Source organism: Apis mellifera, linkage group LG5, assembly GCF_003254395.2.
Source record: "Apis mellifera strain DH4 linkage group LG5, Amel_HAv3.1, whole genome shotgun sequence".
Taxonomy (NCBI): Eukaryota; Metazoa; Arthropoda; class Insecta; order Hymenoptera; family Apidae; genus Apis; species Apis mellifera.
Window position 1 is genome coordinate 554,317 of NC_037642.1, and position 19,773 is coordinate 574,089.

The following is a 19,773-nucleotide window of genomic DNA, read 5'->3' on the forward strand; positions in this document are numbered from 1 at the left end:
AATTTATAAAAAAAAATTTATAAAAAAATGTATATCAATAAGTAAAAATTATTAAATTTTTTCATATTAATATATGTATAAAAATTTAAGATATTTTATATTTTATTTTACAATGTATATCAAATAAATTCATTAATAATAATGAAGAAAGAATTTATTCAAATGTTTTTAAATCTTTAAAATATATTGAATTAGATTAATCTAACTTATAGAAAATTTCATTTTAAATTAATTGATATAATAATCTTTATAATTTATTGCAATATTAGAAAAAACATTATTAAATATTTAAGTAGAAAGTATTTTTTATAAAATTTTTAGAAATTTACTAAAAATAAGTAGTTATAAAAATAAAAATTCTATATTATGTATCATTAAATCGCTGTTATGTTAGATATTAAGTGTTTATATAATATATGAACATTTTTCTTGAAAATATTAAATACTCAATATAACACAAAGGAATATTAAATTTTTATGACAATAATATAATAGATACATTATATTTTTATTGCATAAATTTATATTTAATGAATATTTTTTATTTTACATTTTATATCGTAAAACTAAATTAAAATAAAATAATTATTTATCTTCATCTTTGATTTACTTATCTATTAAAATCTCTTCTATCTTTTCTCTAATTTTAAAGTTGTATATTTGAGTTTTCTATCTAAATTAAGTATAGCAGTTTATTGATTAGTGCAATCAAATTAAGAATCGAACATTTATATGTTTTATAAATCTATTGAAATTTTTTGATATATTTATATATCATTAAATGAAGATCATTTATGCAAATTTATAATTATAATGTTTGTTACTTTAAAACCTTCTTTAAATTGTATTTCTTTCTTTAAATTATTTTTGAGACTAGTATCAATGATCAGTTTTTTAAAAATATTTGATGTAGTATTCGATTCATGATTTTATTGCATTTTACATTTGAGTATTAATAACATTAAATTCGTTGTCAACACATATATTTACATTCTGAAATAATCAGACAGAAATTTTTTAAACTAAAACTAATTAATTTTCAATTTAAATATTCTTTTTTAATCTATAAAAATATTTATCAATTTTATATATCATAGAAAATATTTTTGAACAAAAAATAAATTTGATTGTTCAGATAATAATTATTTTGTTATTAAATTATCATATTAGAAAAAATATATAAAATTAATGTCATATTTATTAAATTATAATATATAAATATATACATTGTATAAATGTATTATAAAAAATTTTGAAATTATTTAAATTATATATATATATATATAACAAAAATTAATGGAAATTTTAATTAAAGATATAATAACTAATTCATTTTAAAAATAATATCAATATTTAATCATAGATTTAGATATTTAGAATTAGATAAGAGGGTTAAGATACTTATGTGATAAGGAACATGTTTATAGTTTGTAGTTTAGCAGTTTTTAAATTAAGGTCCATAAATTTTTGAATATTTCAAAATTAAACAAGTTTTCTGCAAAAGTATTTTTTCAAATTAAAATTTGATTGTTTATTTAATTATAAAATATAATATATAATTAATTATAATAAAAGTATTTTGCAAACTGAATTAGTATTAACTTCTTATTCATGTATATATGAAAATATTTTCATACTTTATTTTAAAAGTTATTATAAAGTTATTGACTGAAGATCAAAATATTACATGAAAAAAATAAAATTTAAGAACTGTTATTAAATAAAATATAAGAATATATAATTTTATAATAGACAAATTCACATTGATTATAGTTTATATTTTTTCAAAAATTAAATTTATATTTTAAAAGATATATATAAACAAATTATTTAAAAAATTGCATAATAACAAATAAAATATAGTGTTATTAAATTTTATTTTTTTCAATTTTTAATATATCAATATATAATTATATAATATATTAATATTAATAGAAATATTATGACTTTTGATGTTAATAAAATTTTATTTATTTTATTTATGAAAATTTTTGATATGCAATACACATGAAATTGTTAATATAAAATTTGTTATTATAAACATTACATTATAATATTTAAAAAAAATATATATATTATTAAAAATAATTATTAAAAAAAATATATATATATTAAAATATGTGAAATCAATGTGAAAATGTCTAAAATGAGATTCTAATTTTAGAATCTCTAATTCATTGCACACACCTTATGAAAGCCTATTTTGAGAATATTTTTGTATATTATAAAATATAATTAGCAAAATAAAAAAATTTTATTATATGATAATTTAACAGAATAATTTACTATATATATATGAAGATTTTATTATATATATTTTGTATTTAAAAATTCTCTTCTTATATTTTACTTTATTATATTATATATAATTTCATACAATATAGTAAAATTATATTATATCAATCATAATAAATAATTGTTATTAATTATTAATGAATAAATAATTATTCATTAAGAACTGCTCATTTTCTAATTATATAATATTTTAAATATATTTACTTGGATAATAATTTTATAATCAATAATTATATTAATAATTATATTTTGCTATTTCAATAAGCAATATAGTAAATTAAAAAATATAAAAAGTTAATAATCTACAATTTGTAAAAAAAAAATTTGCTTATATTTAATTTTAATTAATTATTGAAAAATTAATTATTTAATTAATACATAATTAATTAATACATCATTTTTCTAAAAAAATTAAAAAATAAAATCTCTAAAATAGGAAAATATATATGAAAATAAATAATCTAATTTTTTAAATGAATTAAAATATTAATAACGAATAATTATTATATACTATATTATATATAATATTAATATATATATAATATATATATAATATATAATATATATATAATATAATAATTATATATAATATATAATATATTATATATAATTATTATATTATTAAATATATAATAATATAATTATTATATAATTATATATAAATAATTAATAATTAAGTTATTTCTTTTAGATAATATAATAAAAGTTAATAATTAATAAAATTAATATTATAATTTTGTTTGATCAATTAAAAAAATTTATTTTTATCTTTGAAAACATGTAATTTTGTATTATGTTATATTATGTTATATTTCAGAAAAATTAAATACTGATTTGAATTAAATATTTAATTAATAGATATTTAATTATTAAAACGTTGAAAATAAATAATTATATACTTATTTAATTATTAATTATTTATTCATATATATTTGCAATTAATTACGCAATTAACTAATTAAATCGTTATAAATTCGTTGTGTAATTAATTACATTAATTAATATATAAATCATTGGAAAATTGATCAATTAGAAAAATTTATTGACTTAACTATTTAGATAATCTAAGATGGACATTATATTTGATTAGTTAGTTCTTAATTTTATATTATAGTAAATAAATAAATTTAACATCAATTAAGAATGTTAGATAACTGAATTTTAAATTTTAATCAAGTAATTTGTAACATTGTTTAAAAGTGTCTTTTGCTATATCATTTTCCTTTTTTCATATTACAAGATGACATACACTTGAATTTAACATTAAAATTAATTTGCTCTTCAGAAGGAAGACAAGTATTGTCATCATTTTGTATGGCTTCTTCATTTTCTTCATTATCTTCCTTATCTTCATCTTCATCTTCTTCATCTTGTTCAAGTAATTGTTTTCTAGCCATTTGAACTACTTGCCATTCTTGATAATGACGCTTTCTCTTTGCTTCAAATGCTTTACGTTTTTCTAAAATTTTTGTACATATATTGAAATTATTTTGTTATTTATTTTAATAAATTTTTTCTTTTTAATTAATTATAATTTCAATGAAGTAATTATATCAATAATAAATATTTATAATCAAATTTTAGATATATATATTGCCTTATAATTGATAATAATTAATTATTTATTATAATAATTAATTAATTATTATAATTAAATTATAAATTTTATATAAATAAAAATGTATATAAAAATGTATAATTTATTATTCTTTACCTCTTTCTTCAAGAGTTTCAGTTTCTTCTTCATCTTCACTTGATTCTTCAAATATTTTTGGTTTACTGCTCTCTGCTAATCTGTAAAAAATAATAAAACAATAAAAAAATGTAATCTATTAAAATTTAAAATAAGAAAAAATATATTATTTATGAATTTTAATCCATTTAATTAATTTTTTATTAATAAAAAAATTTATTTTTTTTATTTTAATTTTTTTATTTTTATTTCAATATTAATAAAAGTACTTATAGAAACTGAATTTGTGTAAATACATGATGTATTTGATTAAGTCTATTCAATATTGATTAAATTTTATAATTTAATTTAATTTTCATTTTAAATTGTAAAGACAAATTATTTTTATTAAAGAAATTAAATATTTTGTATTATTAATAAAAACTTATTTTAATTTTTTTGGTGAAATATATTTATAATGAATATAATTAAAATAAAAATTTTAAAATAAAAATTTATTATAATATATATATATAATATATAATATATTATATTATATATTATATTAAATTACTATATATTTTTATTATAAAAATTTTTATATTCTTATATATTATTATAAAAAGTTTATATTCTTTTTTCTTAAGATAATTTAAAAATATATAAATAAAAATAATCATTATATATAATAAATAAGTCATAATTATCTATATAATTTGGATATATTATATGCGATTCCCAAAATAATAAAGCCTATGCAATATGATAGAATATTATAATATATTATAGTAAAATACTATATATATAAATATTATTATAATATTTAAAAATTTATATTTTATATAATTAATGTTTAAAAATTATATTTTTTTCATTTCATTCATTATATATCTTTAAAATTTTAATTTTAATTTATTTTTTTATATCAACATAAAATTATTCATAAATAATCATTTTGAAATCAATATACTATAATATCTTATAATATTTTTTTAACAATTTTGTTTTATTAATAACAGATTGGTATTTCTTAAGTACATATATTTTTTTTCTGGTATGTAACATTCCGAAGTAAGGATATATATAATTGTAAATAATTTTAATTTTTTTAATTTTCTTATAATAATTTATTATTTATCACACAAAATAATATAAAATTAAAAAAATTTACTAATATAAATATATAAGAAGTGAAATTAAATTATATAAATAAATAATAAATGATTTGTTAAAATTAAAAGAAATAAATTTTAAATTTGTTTTGTATTTTGCTTTTTATATCAGAATTGATCTATAGGCAAAAATTATTCATTATATCATTTTTTATTATAATAATTTAATGACAAAAATATATTATTAAGAAGAAAATTTATTGAGAATTCAGTAAATTTGATTAATAATTATGTGTATTTATATGTTATTAAAAAATTTTACTTATCTAAAACAAAATAGTACAAAAGCTGTACTATTTTCAAATTCTTTTTTATATTTATATAATACATTAAATATAATTTTACTAATAATATTTTCTTAAAAATATTATTTTGATATGTATCATTATAATACAAATTTTATTAAATGAATAAACAAAATATTATATAATTAATTTATGAATTATTATTTAAAATATAAAAAATATTTCAATAGATAAATAAATAATTAAAAAAATTAATAAATTTTTATTATCATATAAACTGAAGATTTATTTTCAATAGTAAAAAACTAATTAATATTTTAATATATTTCTTGTAAATATATATTGTTTTTTATATATCAAATCCATTTAAATATTTAAATAATATAGAATAGAAATATTTTTTTGAGAAAATAAATGAAAAAAGAAAATAAATTAACATTAAAATAATAAAAAAATTATTATATATATTATTATATATTAATTATATATAATTTTTATATAATATATAATTTATGTAAATTTTTATTATTCATTAAAATTGATTAACTGACAACTTTAAAAAATAATATTAAATTATATATTTGTAATTTCCTTGAAATTTTTTATATAATTTTTCTAAATTATATAGAATTTTATATATTTACAAGAAGTAAATTTTCTATATTAATTAGTTTTATATTATCATGCATTTTAAATAGATATTTAATTTCATATTTTATTATATTAATTGGAAAATTATTTTAAAATTACTTTAGAATATTAAAATAAAATATATATATCACACACGCACACACGCAATGCGTACGTACGCACGCATGCACTTCGTACATACACACGCACGCACGCATACGAACATTATTCTTTTTTTATTTTTAAAATATTTAAATTTATATTAAATTTAAATTTAATAATTTTAATTTTATTAAATTTAAAAAATTCATATAAATTGAAAAAATTAATGTCAAAAATGTATGACATATAAAAAATATTTAAATATATGTTCATTCAATTTTGACAATTAATAATATTCAAAAATAATATTATAACTATATCTCATGTAATTTTTGACTTCGGGATGTTACATACCTTCCAAAATTTTGTATGTTTCTTGGTGCATATATATTCGATTAAAACTGTTTGATCATAGTATTTGCAAATATAGTGAACCATCTTAAAAATTGATCCTTTTTTTTTTACCCGAATTTTGGAAATTTAAATAACATTTTTCTGAGGAATTGAAGCAATTTTCCACACAAGTACCTCTTTTTGTGTAGAATTACTGAAAATAATAAAGGAATCAAGAGACAACTCTGAGAAGCAAAAATAGCAAATGTATACTTTGAAGAGCACTAAAACTTACCAATGAAGATTTATTCCAATAAAAAGAATAAATCAACATCAAATTTCTACATACATTTGCATACCCTCATTTTATTCTTAATATTCAACTCCAACATCAATAGTTTTCAGCATTATGTATGTAATAATGTTATACCCTACATGGCGATGCTGCTGCTTAGTAGAGAATAGTTGCATAATTTAAATTTGATAGCTTCCTCATTTAAGCCAATCCTGGTATAAAATTCTAAACAGATAGTATAAATTAGACTGATTGAACTTAAAAAGAAATATACTTTAAAATTGAAAAAAAAATGAAATTATAAATAAGAATCAAATTAAATTATAGTTTATTTTATGGCTATTTTAGTAAAATTTATATATTTTTAAATATCTTTCTAAATAATTTTTATAGTTTAAGAAAAAAGAAAATATAAATTCATCGATTTATTTTTAATTTATTAAATTAATTTTTACATTTATTATTTGAAGCATTATATATTTTATTTTAATATATTCTTATTTTTTATAAAATAAAATAACTAAATTGATAAATTTATAATATATTAAATATTAAGTAAATGTTCTAAATTTTTTTTGGGTACCTCATGAATTAATAAAAAATATTATTGAGACACATTATTTTTTTTAAATTAAATGATTTTTTAATTTTTGAAATTTTACATAATCTATTAATATAATTAATATAATTATTGTTATAAACTTTAATTATTTTTTAAAAACTCATACATGTATACATATATATGCGCGCGCGCGTGTGTGTGTACACGTGTTTTTGTGTGTATATATATATATATATATATATATATATATATATATATATATATATATATATATAAACACATTATACGTGATATTGTATAATGCATATATTAAATTGATATATTATTTAAATTATAAATAATATTTTCTGATTGCTATTAATGTTAATTCTATTTAATTGTTGACAATAGAATGATATTTTTTATATTATACATTTTATATTATATGTAATAATTATAATTTAAATTTATGCAAAATTATAAAGTTTATAGATGATAATAAATCTTTTAATGATGCAATAAAGATGTTATTTATAAAAATAATTGTAAATATGTAAATAATATTCTTTGATTACTGTTATTAATATTAATTATGATTAATTGTTGAAGCTGATATTTTTGAAAAATAATAATATAAAAATGTTATTTATAAAAATAATTAGAAATATAAAACAAAAACTTTTTTTAATAAATATAATGAATTATCATAAATACTTACTTAGCAGCAATTGTAGCAGAATCTAATTCATCAAATTCAAATTCACCGGGCAAGCCTTCATAGCTGTATGGAGTTTTTGGTTCATCAATCTTGATATGGCCATAATCTTTTCCTGGTGGATGCAATGTTGCAATTATATTCATTTCATCCCATTTTGTTTCTTTGTTTGATCTATAATAAATATAAAATAAAAAATTATTTTTTAATAGTTATAATATTAAAATATAAATATAAAATTAATATAATGCATTGCTAATTATGTAATAATATTTGATAAAATATTGATTATAATTTAAATTTTCAATTTAATACAATATTGCAAAAAAATATATATAATAAAAAGAAAAAATTTATTAATATTATGTAATATATAAATTATAATTCATTATATATATATATATATATATATATATAATTTAATAATATTATTGATAATGTTAAATAAAAATAAATTAATAAAAAGAAATTAATTTATAATTAAAATATTAATTGATCGTGACACGACTTGAATAAATCAAAAGTAGAAATAATAAAAAAATAGATTAATTAACATAACCTTAAAATATTAAGTTTAATCTATTGTCATCTCTTTCTCTCTTTCTATATCTTTCATTCATGTAATTTTTAGTTACAAAAAAATAACCTCCATTTTAAACATATTTATACTTACATAAATTAAATTATGATTTTAATGAAATCAATTTAAATATGTAAAATTATTTACCTGGGTAAATCCGGTTTATCAAAGCTAGATGATTTTAAAATTCCCTTGGGGGGCCGTTTCGAAAGATTTTCTGCCATTTTGAAAAGAAATTGATTCACAATTGATAATTATAAAACATCTCGAATATTTATAAAATCAAATTTTATTAACGTTCTCACTTAAATTAGAAGTGACCGCATAATTGTTTATTAGCGACGAAAATTTATTAACAATTTTGAGTGTAAATTAAAATTATGAACTATGATTGGTGCCATGTCACACAAATTCTTATACAGAACAGAATTTATTATTTACGCAGTATTATCACTTATGTTATACTTTGTAGTATTCAACTGTTTTCGAACAAATTAAAATTAAAATTAAAATTAATTTTTTTAATAAACAAAATTATTATATTATATATATTTTTATATTATATTATATATATAATTTTTATATCTATAATTTTTTTAATATTATAAGTCGTTTATAAAATATAAGTTATATGTATATAAGTAGTATAAAAGATTTTACGTAATAATATATTAAATTAAGATTCAATTAATAACTGCAAATATTAATAATAATATCTTATTAAATTACTAATAAATGATTTTATATATTTTTGAATAAATTTTGTTTCATTTCATATAATAATTTTTAATGATATTATTATTATATTATATCATAGAATAATTATATTTCCTTTTTAACTTTTATAATTTTATAAATAAATTATAGATAATTAAATTAAATATTATAATATATATATCATAATTTAATTTTATGTACGATTACAATTTTAAAATATATTTTAAAAATAAATATGAAAATGAAAATGAATCCTTTTTCTCTTAGATCATAGATCTTAAATCAATAGAATGTAATATGAAATGTAAAAAATCAAATTTTATATAAAATAAATAAAAGTTGGAAAATTCCTTATTTAAAAATATAAATTTCTTTAAATTATTTAAATTATAATAATTTTGTATTGTATATTATTTTATATATATAATTTAATAAATTAAGTTATTATATATATATATATATATATATATATATATATATAATATAATATCATAAAAAAATTTATGATTGAATAGTATATTTTATGAGAAAAATTTAAGCAAAATACTTATTATAATAAATATTTTTATCTAATATTTTATGTAATCTACGTAATTATAATATATAGATATATAAATATATATAAATATTTATTTATTTTTATAATTTCTTCAATATTTTAATTATATATTTTGACTAAATGAAAAAGATTCATTTCTTATATTTGTTAATGCAAATTTAATTATATTTGCTATTTTTATAAATGTGAATCGTATTTTGATAAATCGATACATCGAATTACGAATATCGATTGATGAATGTAATTTTCTTGTTATATATGTCTTCTAAATATTAATAAAATGGAAAATATTAAAAAAGCTTGAGCTCAAGTTTAAACAAATATTCAGTTATGATAAATATGCTCGATAATTAAATGTATCCTGAAATTAATGTGATGTTAACTGTGTGTGATGGCGGATAAAGAGTTAGTAAGCCATCAGCAGCAGTTTGTAGAAGAAATTAATTATGATGAGATTGAAACCGAGCAGGTATCATAATTATATATTATAGTATTTTTTTTATTATTTGAAGAAATAAGATTTTTCTTTTTAATTATCATTTGATAAAATATTTGTACAATATTTATATTTATAACTATATATAATTTCAGGAATTTATTTTTATTAATTATTTAAATTAGTTTGAAACCTAACCTAAATAATATTTAATTATTTTTTTCTAAATTTTTGATGTTAAAATTTATTTTAATATTTTACATAATGGAAAGTATGATTTAGATAATAATTTTTTAATATCTGTTTAAGATATCAATGACTTGAAAAAATAAAATATATTTTTGTTTTAATAGATTTTACATATATGTCATTTTTTTTTTTAAATTTAAATTGAATGTAAAATTAATTTAATAAAATTTAAAAAATATTTGCAAATATTAATAAAAAATTATTAATTAAAATAAATAAATTATTAATATAAAAATTAGTGAATTATAATTATAATTTTTAGATTTTTTTATTATATGTTTTATAATTTGTTTTTTATAAAATTATATATTACATATATAATAATATATATTTACCATTAATTTAATATTTTTTATTTATTATTTTATTTTTAAAAAGAATTATTTAAAATTATTTAAAAATATAAAAAAACAGAATAAATTAATAATGTTAATATTATTATACTATATTTTATATTGTAATTAATAATAAATTTTATAAAATTTAAAAATATACAATAATAATTAATTAATCAAATATTATAATTTAAATTTGTATAATATAATATTATTATATTAATTATAATTATATTTAATTATAATTATATTAATATTAATAATTATTAAATCAATAAATTTATTATTTATTTTTGAAGGTAGTGGGAAAAGGTTCTTTTGGAGTAGTATGGAAAGGAAGATGGAAAGGTCAATATGTTGCTATAAAATATATAAATTCAGAAGGTGAAAAAAAAGCCTTTACTATAGAAGTTAGACAATTATCTAGAGTTATACATCCCAATATTGTAAAACTTTACGGTGCATGTACAAAAAATCCAGTTTGTCTAGTTATGGAATATGCAGAAGGCGGCTCTTTATATAATGGTATTAATTTTTTTTTAATTTCAAAAAGTTTTAATTTTCTAATTTCTTAACAAAATATTTTTAGATTATTTCTTCTTATTTCAATTATATATAAAAAATTTCACTATTTTATAAAATCTTAATATAAATATTAAGATTATTTTTTATTTCATATTATTAAGTAATAATTATATTTATCTTTATCATAAATTATAAATAATAATATTATTTATTCATATATTACAGTTTTACATTGTAATCCTCAGCCACAATATACTGCAGGTCATGCAATGAGTTGGGCTTTGCAGTGTGCACGTGGTGTTGCATATCTTCACAATATGAAACCGAAACCTTTAATTCATAGGTAAGATAAATTAACTTTTCTAAATATATCTTTCTTTTTTTTTAAAAATATAGTTACATATTTTATTCAAGTGATATCTATAACATTAAAATTTTATTTATTTTTTATTATTATTTATGTATTTATAGAGACTTAAAACCACCAAATCTGTTGTTAGTAATGGGTGGACAAACTCTTAAAATTTGTGATTTTGGTACTGCTTGTGATTTAAATACTTATATGACTAACAACAAAGGTTCTGCTGCTTGGATGGCTCCAGAAGTATTTGAGGGTTCCAAATACACAGAAAAGTGTGATGTATTTAGTTGGGGTGTTATTTTGTGGGAAATATTATCAAGGAAAAAACCATTTGATGAAATTGGTGGTTCAGCTTATAGAATAATGTGGGCAGTACATATAGGACAAAGACCTCCTTTAATTGAAGATTGTCCAAAACCTCTTGAAGATCTTATGATTAGGTATTTATTAATATTTTATTATTTATTTATGTTATTATAATTAATAATGTTCAAGTAATTTAAAAATATCAAGTAATTTAAGAAATTAAAATTAACAATTTTTTTTTTATTTCATAAAATCATATTATCCTTTTTAATCATGATATATATTGCTAATTGTATGATATAAATATTTTTGACTAATAAAAAATAAATTTTGAAGATATAAAAAATATTTTAAAAAATATCAAATTTATTGAAGTGATTTGTAATTAAGTGAATATTAACATGTTAATTTAATTTTTTGCACTAAATTTTTTTAGAATATCATATTTATTTCTTTAGTTTGTTATTAAATTATATATTTATAAAACAATAAAATACATGTTATGAAATGTTAAAATACATATATATGTTATAAATTAATAGATTTTTAATTTTAAATTTAAATTTAATTTTCTATAATTTATGTATTCTAATTTATTTAAATATATTTATAAAATTATTAAAAAGTTGAATATTCATATTTTTATAAGTATTTTATATATTTTTAAAATTAAAAAATATTCATTTTATCTGATTAATAATTAGTAATTATATTTGTAGAAAAATTTCTTTTCAGGTACAAAAATATTTAATATATTTTTATATAATATTTAGAATTATTCAATAGTTTTATATTTATTTAATATTATTTATATTTTATTTACATATAATATTTTTCTATATGTTATATATGTTATATATTTTTCTATATGTTATATAATATTTTGAAGAAATATTGTAAAATTTAGAAATGAATATATTTCCTTCATTAGTATAAATATTCTATACTGAAAAATTGATATTATTTAATAATTAATTTTTAAATAATTTTTTTATACATATTTCACAATATAAATCATGAAAAATTATTATTTTACAGGTTGAAATTTAATATGGTAGTTATATATATAGTGTCTTCAAATATACGTATATCTTTGGTTATTTCTTCTCGTTAATAGAAAAGTATTTATTTGAAAGTGTTTAAGTGTGATAATTTGTGTAATGCTTGTTAGTCTTCTTCAATAATCAACGATCTTGATAGGAGTACAATATTCAATTAAAATTGATTGTTCATCAATTAAAAATTGTTTATTTCATAAATCATCTGTTAAATTATATAAACTGAATAAATAAATTTATGTTTAACTATTTAATATTAAAAGAATAGGAAATATGAATAGTTTAATTCATAAATATCTGATCTAATTAGTAGTGGTTGATTATTCATCTTAAATTTTTTAATTATATCTAAGATTAAGGAAAATAAATTATATAATAATCAGTTAAAATTTAATTAAGGTATAAAGGAGAAATATAGGATTGTTAGAGGTTATGAGTTTCATGTTGATTGTTTGCAATGTTGTTATTTTTTTAGAATAGGAGGAATATTAAAGATGATTGATTGGTGGTTGATCGTTTGGTGTTAGGATAACTTTAACAGTTTCATAATTCTTCATTCTGAGATTGTTCTGTACTTCTAATTAGGGTTTTTCTAAATTTCTTCTTATGAATTTTAGGTTTTGACCTAAGTGAAGATTGGGGCACATAGTTCATCATAAAATTTTCTTTAAAGAAATTAAGGTCTTTTAGCAACTATGGATTCTCCTTTGGGACAACAATCCACTCTTTCATCCCCTTCGATGGTTAGGCACTGGGAGCAAATTTTAGTGGTAAGTGAAATTGTCTTCAATGATATTTGTCCATTAAGGTTTCCAACTGGCAAGATTACTTTCCCTTTCGTTTTTTCACTTGATCATTCAATATAGAAGGAATGATTTGTTTCTCAAATTATTGTTGATGGCAGTTGCAAGAAGATTTTCTTGCAAGAAATTGCTCCCAGTTATTTTCATCATAAATTTTTTGATAGTAGATTGTGGAAGGGAAAGTGTTGAATTTAGGAAAAAAGGTAGGAAAATTGAAAATATTCAAATTTATATTAGCTATGAAATATTGACTTATTCAATAATTATAAAAAAAAGAAATTATAATTGTTATATTTGATTTTAATGACAATTAAAATAGAAAATATATAAAAGAAAATTATATATATAGAAAGAATTTTTAGTATTTTAAATATCTTCTTTTGAACATTAATTATAATCAACATGAATTCTAAAATTTTTTCATTAAAATTTAAAAAAATAAAATTTTTTCAAATTTATTATTATTATGTATTTTTTCAAAATAATTTCAAATTAGTATTAATAAAGCATATTTAGAGAATAAAAAATTTTTTTTTTTATTTATTTTTTATCATTCTACTAAATTATTTTATATATTATTTATTATATTTATAATTTATTTATTATTATATTTATAATATATATTATAATTTATTATAATTTTATTATATATAATTTTATTATATATTATATATTACATATGTGATTTTATTCAACAGGTTTTTCTATATCTTAAGTATCTTTTTTCAATCATTCTTTTATTTTAAACAAATATTTATGTTTTATTTTTACGTAATAAAAAGAATTGAATGATTGTTTTAGATGTTGGCATAAATCTCCTGAAGAAAGACCATCAATGGACGAAGTTGTAGAAATAATGACGACTTTATCGCAATTTTTTAATGAACATTTGGAACCTGTGGAATATTCCCGAAGTTAGTAAATTACTAAATATAAATATTGTATAATTATTATAAAAAAGTGATTTTAAATTCAAAATATAGGCAATTAATAACATATAAAAAATTTTAAATGAAATATTTATATATTCATATGTTATAGATATTGAATCAGAAAAAGTTAATGAAAATCATGTTTCTAAAAATGATACTTTAGATGTAACTGATAGTATGGATTCTGAAATAAATGGATATGCTGCCAATGGTACTATTAAAATTAATGTACCTGCTTCCAAAGAAAATTCAGAAATTTTAAATGGAAGAAATAGTTCATCGAATTCCTTTTGCGATTTCAAGAATTCATCTTCTAAAAATAATATTTCATCAAGTATTGTATCCAACAAAAAATTCCAAATCAAAGATTTTCCACAACTTTATGTTGAATGCGATCCGGTCAGTATTTTTAAAATATAATGATTGTTTATATATTGTTTTCTATATAAAAAAATATTTTATTATATATTTAAAAATTTTTAATAACATTTAAATTTAATTATAGAATGCTTGGGAATTGCCAAATTCGGACCCTTCATTGGAATCTTCTATTCTGAAAATAAAGAATACTACTCAAAGTAAGTTTATTATTTTTATAATATATTTAAATCATAAACTTTATTATAATTAATTTTGTTTTTATGAAAAAATAATTGTGAAAGAATTGTTTTATAAATATATTACATGAATGCATGCGCGAAAATAAAGTACGTATTTATAAATAGATATTATTTATGTTAAGATTAGGAAGATATAACGAAAATTTTCTTTTTTTTACTTTCATAATATTTATATTTTTATTTTATTTTGTTAATTAGTTTCTTATCATATGCATATAACAAAATAATTGAAATGCTATTTGTTGACGATTTCATCGTTAACTACAGAGAGATACTCGCTTAGGCGAGAGCTTTGAATTGTGACTCATCACGATAGTTCTCTAATCCCAAAATAACGTTCTTCTTATGTTCCATAAAATCTTCCTTTTAACGCGGAATGTGATGTGCTTAGAAAGACTCATTATCGCCGTTTGACAGTCCTTATTAAATAATTAACATTTATATATATTTTTTAAATTATTTTAATTCATGTAAAGTATATTTTTATTCATGTTAAATTTTTAATTAAATATAATGTTGAATATAAAATATAATTTGAACGTATGAGATTAATTAAAGTTATTAAATATTAAACATTAAATATTAGATACTAGATATATAAAAATATATTTTTAATTTAGAATGATAATAAAAGTTACAATTAAATATATATATACATATTTAATATTATATATGTATTACATATGTGTATATATATTTATCACGAATTAAATATAAATACATATATGTATATATGTATATCTATATATATATATATATTTAAATGTAATTTTGTATCATTCTAAATATACATATATATATATATATATATATATATATATCATATTTTCTAATATTATTGTTAAAATTGTTAAAGATTATTTGCATTTATAATGTGTACATATGTTATAATATAATTTTTGTTTCATTTAAGAGATTATTTGTACTTGTATTTATAATATGTACATGTGTTACAAATATTGCTTTCTCTTAAGGAAAATATAAGAACGAAGTCATAGAAAGAAGTTAAAACGTTGCACCTTGGCACGTTGTGATTTCACTGTGACGAATTCTTTGAGAGTTCGTCGATCGGCGAAATCTACCCTGGCAAAGGGCCCGCGAAAACAGTCACATTGTGCGAGTATACTAAATTTAACAGACGACTAATCTGAGGAACCTGTTCTTGATTGACACCTATCGACGATAAAAGCTGCATCCTATAAAATTCAAGTAAATAAAAATGCATCATGCTCTTTCTACTATCAAACAGATGATACATATAGTATGTACAAAATTATAAGGTAATAAAAAAAAAAAAAAAAAAAAAAAAAAAAAAAAAAAAAAATTCAAATACTTCCAAACATGGAATATTTTAAATAATATTATGAATAATAAGTTAAAAAAAAAAAATTATAAATTATAAGATAAATTATATTTCAACATTTTTATTAAAGAAATTTATTCATATTTTAGCATTTCTAATTATTATTTTTCTTCATTGTATTAAATATTATTTATTTTGTTATAGCTTTCAAAACTCAAACATATATATATCTAAAATAATGTAAGATAGATTGTTGTTTCTCGTAAATGGATATTTTCTTAATTATTTACCGCATATCAACATGAAAATTAAATTTCCTGAAAATGAATTAAGAGCCAAAGAACTATAAGTTCTTGGCTCGTACTTGCACGTTTTGTCTGGTGGGGGATACCTCGAAGCAGGTGTGGTTGACTCACCAGGCCCAATATAGATGCACGTTTGTTTAGTGCTCTCCCAACACACCATCGACCAAGAACGACGATCTTTTCTCTTTTTATTTTTTTCTTATTTTTATTATCGAAAAAAATTTTTTTTTTTTAAATTTTATTCTTCTACTTTATTTTTTGTTTTACAAGTGAATTTGATCAATTGCTTTCGGATCAAAAGTGACATTCATGATAATTTTTAATCGAAGAGTGACATCTTGCATGTGAACGATATTTGATTCTATTATGAACGAAGCCTCGACAGGCTCTAGTATTTGGAAATGTGTGAAGAATATCCAAACATTGTCGCCACGGACACCTTAAAGCGGTGCTGGGTTTTGTTACGTTAGTTTTACTTTTCTTTTCTTTTTTTTTTTTGTTTTCTTTCTCATTAATAGGAGAATGAGATATCTCAGAACAGGAAAATTTTAAATGAATGAATTTTTATTATTTTATATGATATTTATAATTGAAAAAATAACATTGATTTAATCCCTTCTAATTAAATTATTTAGAAAAAAAATGTGATATGTATAAACAAATAATGTATAAAGTACACGAATTACAATTTTATATGTAATCTTATTATGTTAATGCAATATTATTTTATTTATATTATTACAATATATTTAGAAATTGATTATGTTTAAATTTAAAATAATTATTACGTAACTAATATTAAAATGCGATAAATTAAATAAAATTTAATTCATATTGAATGTACATAGGATATTTGGAATAATATAATAAATATTTAAAGAATAATTCTAAAAATTATAACAAATATCAAAAAATTTTGGTATCCAAAATATCCACTGATTTTTGTTCATTGATTTTTTTTCATTTTTTAAATTATAAGTAACTTTTTTGTTTATGGAATGAAACAAAATATTGCTCTCTTTGTTTCGTTTTGTCTAATGCAAAATTAAATTATTTATAAATTAAAAAATAAACTTAATGGACATTTTTGCAAACCAATTTTTGTATTTGTTTTAGTTTCTAGAATCATATTAAATTTCCTATTTACATTGTTTGAACAATCTATATTTCAATTAAAATATTCTTAAAATAAATATAACAGTTTTAAAATTAATTTAAAATGGATTTAATTTAAATATATGGATACGAAAAATTGACAATTTTATTATTATTATATAACAAAATACATAAATGAATTAAATAAGGAATTAAATTTATTTAAAATTATATTTCTTTCTCTATAACGTATTTAATTTCAATTGTTTATTTGTTATTAATGATCATTTATATCAATAAATCATTTTTCAAGCTATTGAACAGTTTATTATATTATAAAATTATTTCGTTATAATTCAATTATTTTAATTTCATCAAAATTAAATTTTGAGAAATTATTAATTTTTTGTAAATGGATAATTTTATTATTATGATTTATTAATCTTGTACGGAAATATTATTTGAGTGATTAAAAATAAAATAATTTATTTGTAATAAATAATAATTAATTGCTTAAGGATTAATTTTCAATAATAATTTTTTATTAACAGGTAATAGTACTACTGACAAAGATTTAGATAATGTTTATCGACTTTTGGATGCGGATTTGAGACCATTGACACCTGATCAAACTTGCGAAAGATCAAAAGAAATTTTTGAAGAACACAAACAACTTGCGCAAGAATATTTGAAAGTTCAAACGGAAATAGCGCTCTTGGGTCAACATAAAAATGAAATGCTTAAAAATTTGACGATAGATAGTTTAAGACAACAAGAAGAACTTAGAAAACTAGAAGATGAAAAAGTAAGTTAATACAACTAAAGTTTTTTTATTTAATGAAATTTATTTATTTTTTATTTGAACAAAAAAATTGAAATGAAAAAATAATTTTTGTAATAAATTTTATATTAACGATTTCAAAGAGAGAAAAGAAAATTATTTTTTAATTTAGCGGTTTTTAACTACAAATTTCTACGAAATCTTCATATGTGTAATGAAAAAAAGCATATGATTTGAAAATTGAAATCTTTAAATTTTTGCATATTATATATTTAAATTTTGAATTGAATTTTGAGGATCGGCGACAAAAAATTATTTAAATTATTTGATCCGTGATAAACAAAAAATTAGAAATAGAACTGCTATTCTAATTTTTTTATACACTATCTTTTAAATAATTCTTTATAATTTAATTTCTATAGAATTTAAATTCTTTATATAGTTTTTGGAAATTAAATATAATAAATTAATTGTTATTTTCTTTTCAATTATAGGAATCTTTAATAAAGCTATATCGAAATTTGAAACGACAGTTAGAAATCATGAAAAATCAGAGAATAAACAATGTTCTTTTGAGCAATGCTCAAGTGGATCCAACAGTTTCTGGAAACAATGGCTGGTTTGTGGTACCTTGTCAAAATCCTCCAAGACACTCTTGAATATTTAAATTAGACAAATGCAAGCATGATGTTTTCTTCTCATCAAATCAACAATTTTCTCATAATTTTCTTTTTTTTTTTTATAGCAGATGAAATATAAGCAATATTAATTTTTTCGTAAATACAAAAAAACAAGAATTCTTTAATTA

The 19,773-nt window shown here is 17.0% G+C and overlaps 2 protein-coding genes across 4 annotated transcripts; one reads left to right on the top strand and one right to left on the bottom strand.

Annotated features, from left to right (window-relative positions):
- Positions 1-3,320: 3,320 nt before the first annotated feature.
- LOC727432 (protein phosphatase inhibitor 2) lies at positions 3,321-9,057 on the bottom strand. 2 transcript variants are annotated; one of them, XM_026440897.1, is made up of 5 exons: positions 8,886-9,056; positions 8,728-8,797; positions 8,004-8,174; positions 4,010-4,089; positions 3,321-3,754 (listed from the first exon to the last, which is right to left on the bottom strand). In XM_026440897.1, exons 3-5 carry the CDS (start codon positions 8,144-8,146, stop codon positions 3,510-3,512), a joined length of 468 nt encoding a protein of 155 aa, XP_026296682.1. In that variant the 5' UTR covers positions 8,147-8,174; positions 8,728-8,797; positions 8,886-9,056; the 3' UTR covers positions 3,321-3,509. The 2 variants fall into 2 exon arrangements, with proteins under 2 accessions (XP_026296682.1, XP_026296681.1); XM_026440896.1 differs by having other exon boundaries at positions 8,728-9,057.
- A 1,000-nt stretch (positions 9,058-10,057) lies between these two features.
- LOC413809 (mitogen-activated protein kinase kinase kinase 7) lies at positions 10,058-19,714 on the top strand. 2 transcript variants are annotated; one of them, XM_397248.7, is made up of 9 exons: positions 10,058-10,325; positions 11,176-11,401; positions 11,627-11,744; positions 11,873-12,202; positions 14,731-14,843; positions 14,971-15,260; positions 15,367-15,439; positions 18,736-18,989; positions 19,460-19,714. In XM_397248.7, the coding sequence occupies exons 1-9, from the start codon at positions 10,248-10,250 to the stop codon at positions 19,622-19,624; spliced, it is 1,647 nt and encodes a 548-aa protein (XP_397248.4). In that variant the 5' UTR covers positions 10,058-10,247; the 3' UTR covers positions 19,625-19,714. The 2 variants fall into 2 exon arrangements, with proteins under 2 accessions (XP_397248.4, XP_006572357.1); XM_006572294.3 differs by having other exon boundaries at positions 15,025-15,260.
- Positions 19,715-19,773: the final 59 nt, after the last annotated feature.

Coding starts and splice junctions, on each gene's coding strand:
- LOC727432 (XM_026440896.1), bottom strand. CDS start 8,804: ATGGCAGAAAATCTTTCGAAACGGCCCCCCAAGGGAATTTTAAAATCA. Junction 8,175..8,727: donor GATAAACCGGATTTACCCAG/GTAAATAATTTT, acceptor TATTTATTATAG/ATCAAACAAAGAAACAAAAT. Junction 3,755..4,009: donor TGAAACTCTTGAAGAAAGAG/GTAAAGAATAAT, acceptor CAAAAATTTTAG/AAAAACGTAAAGCATTTGAA.
- LOC413809 (XM_397248.7), top strand. CDS start 10,248: ATGGCGGATAAAGAGTTAGTAAGCCATCAGCAGCAGTTTGTAGAAGAA. Junction 15,261..15,366: donor TTTATGTTGAATGCGATCCG/GTCAGTATTTTT, acceptor ATTTAATTATAG/AATGCTTGGGAATTGCCAAA. Junction 18,990..19,459: donor GAAAACTAGAAGATGAAAAA/GTAAGTTAATAC, acceptor TTTCAATTATAG/GAATCTTTAATAAAGCTATA.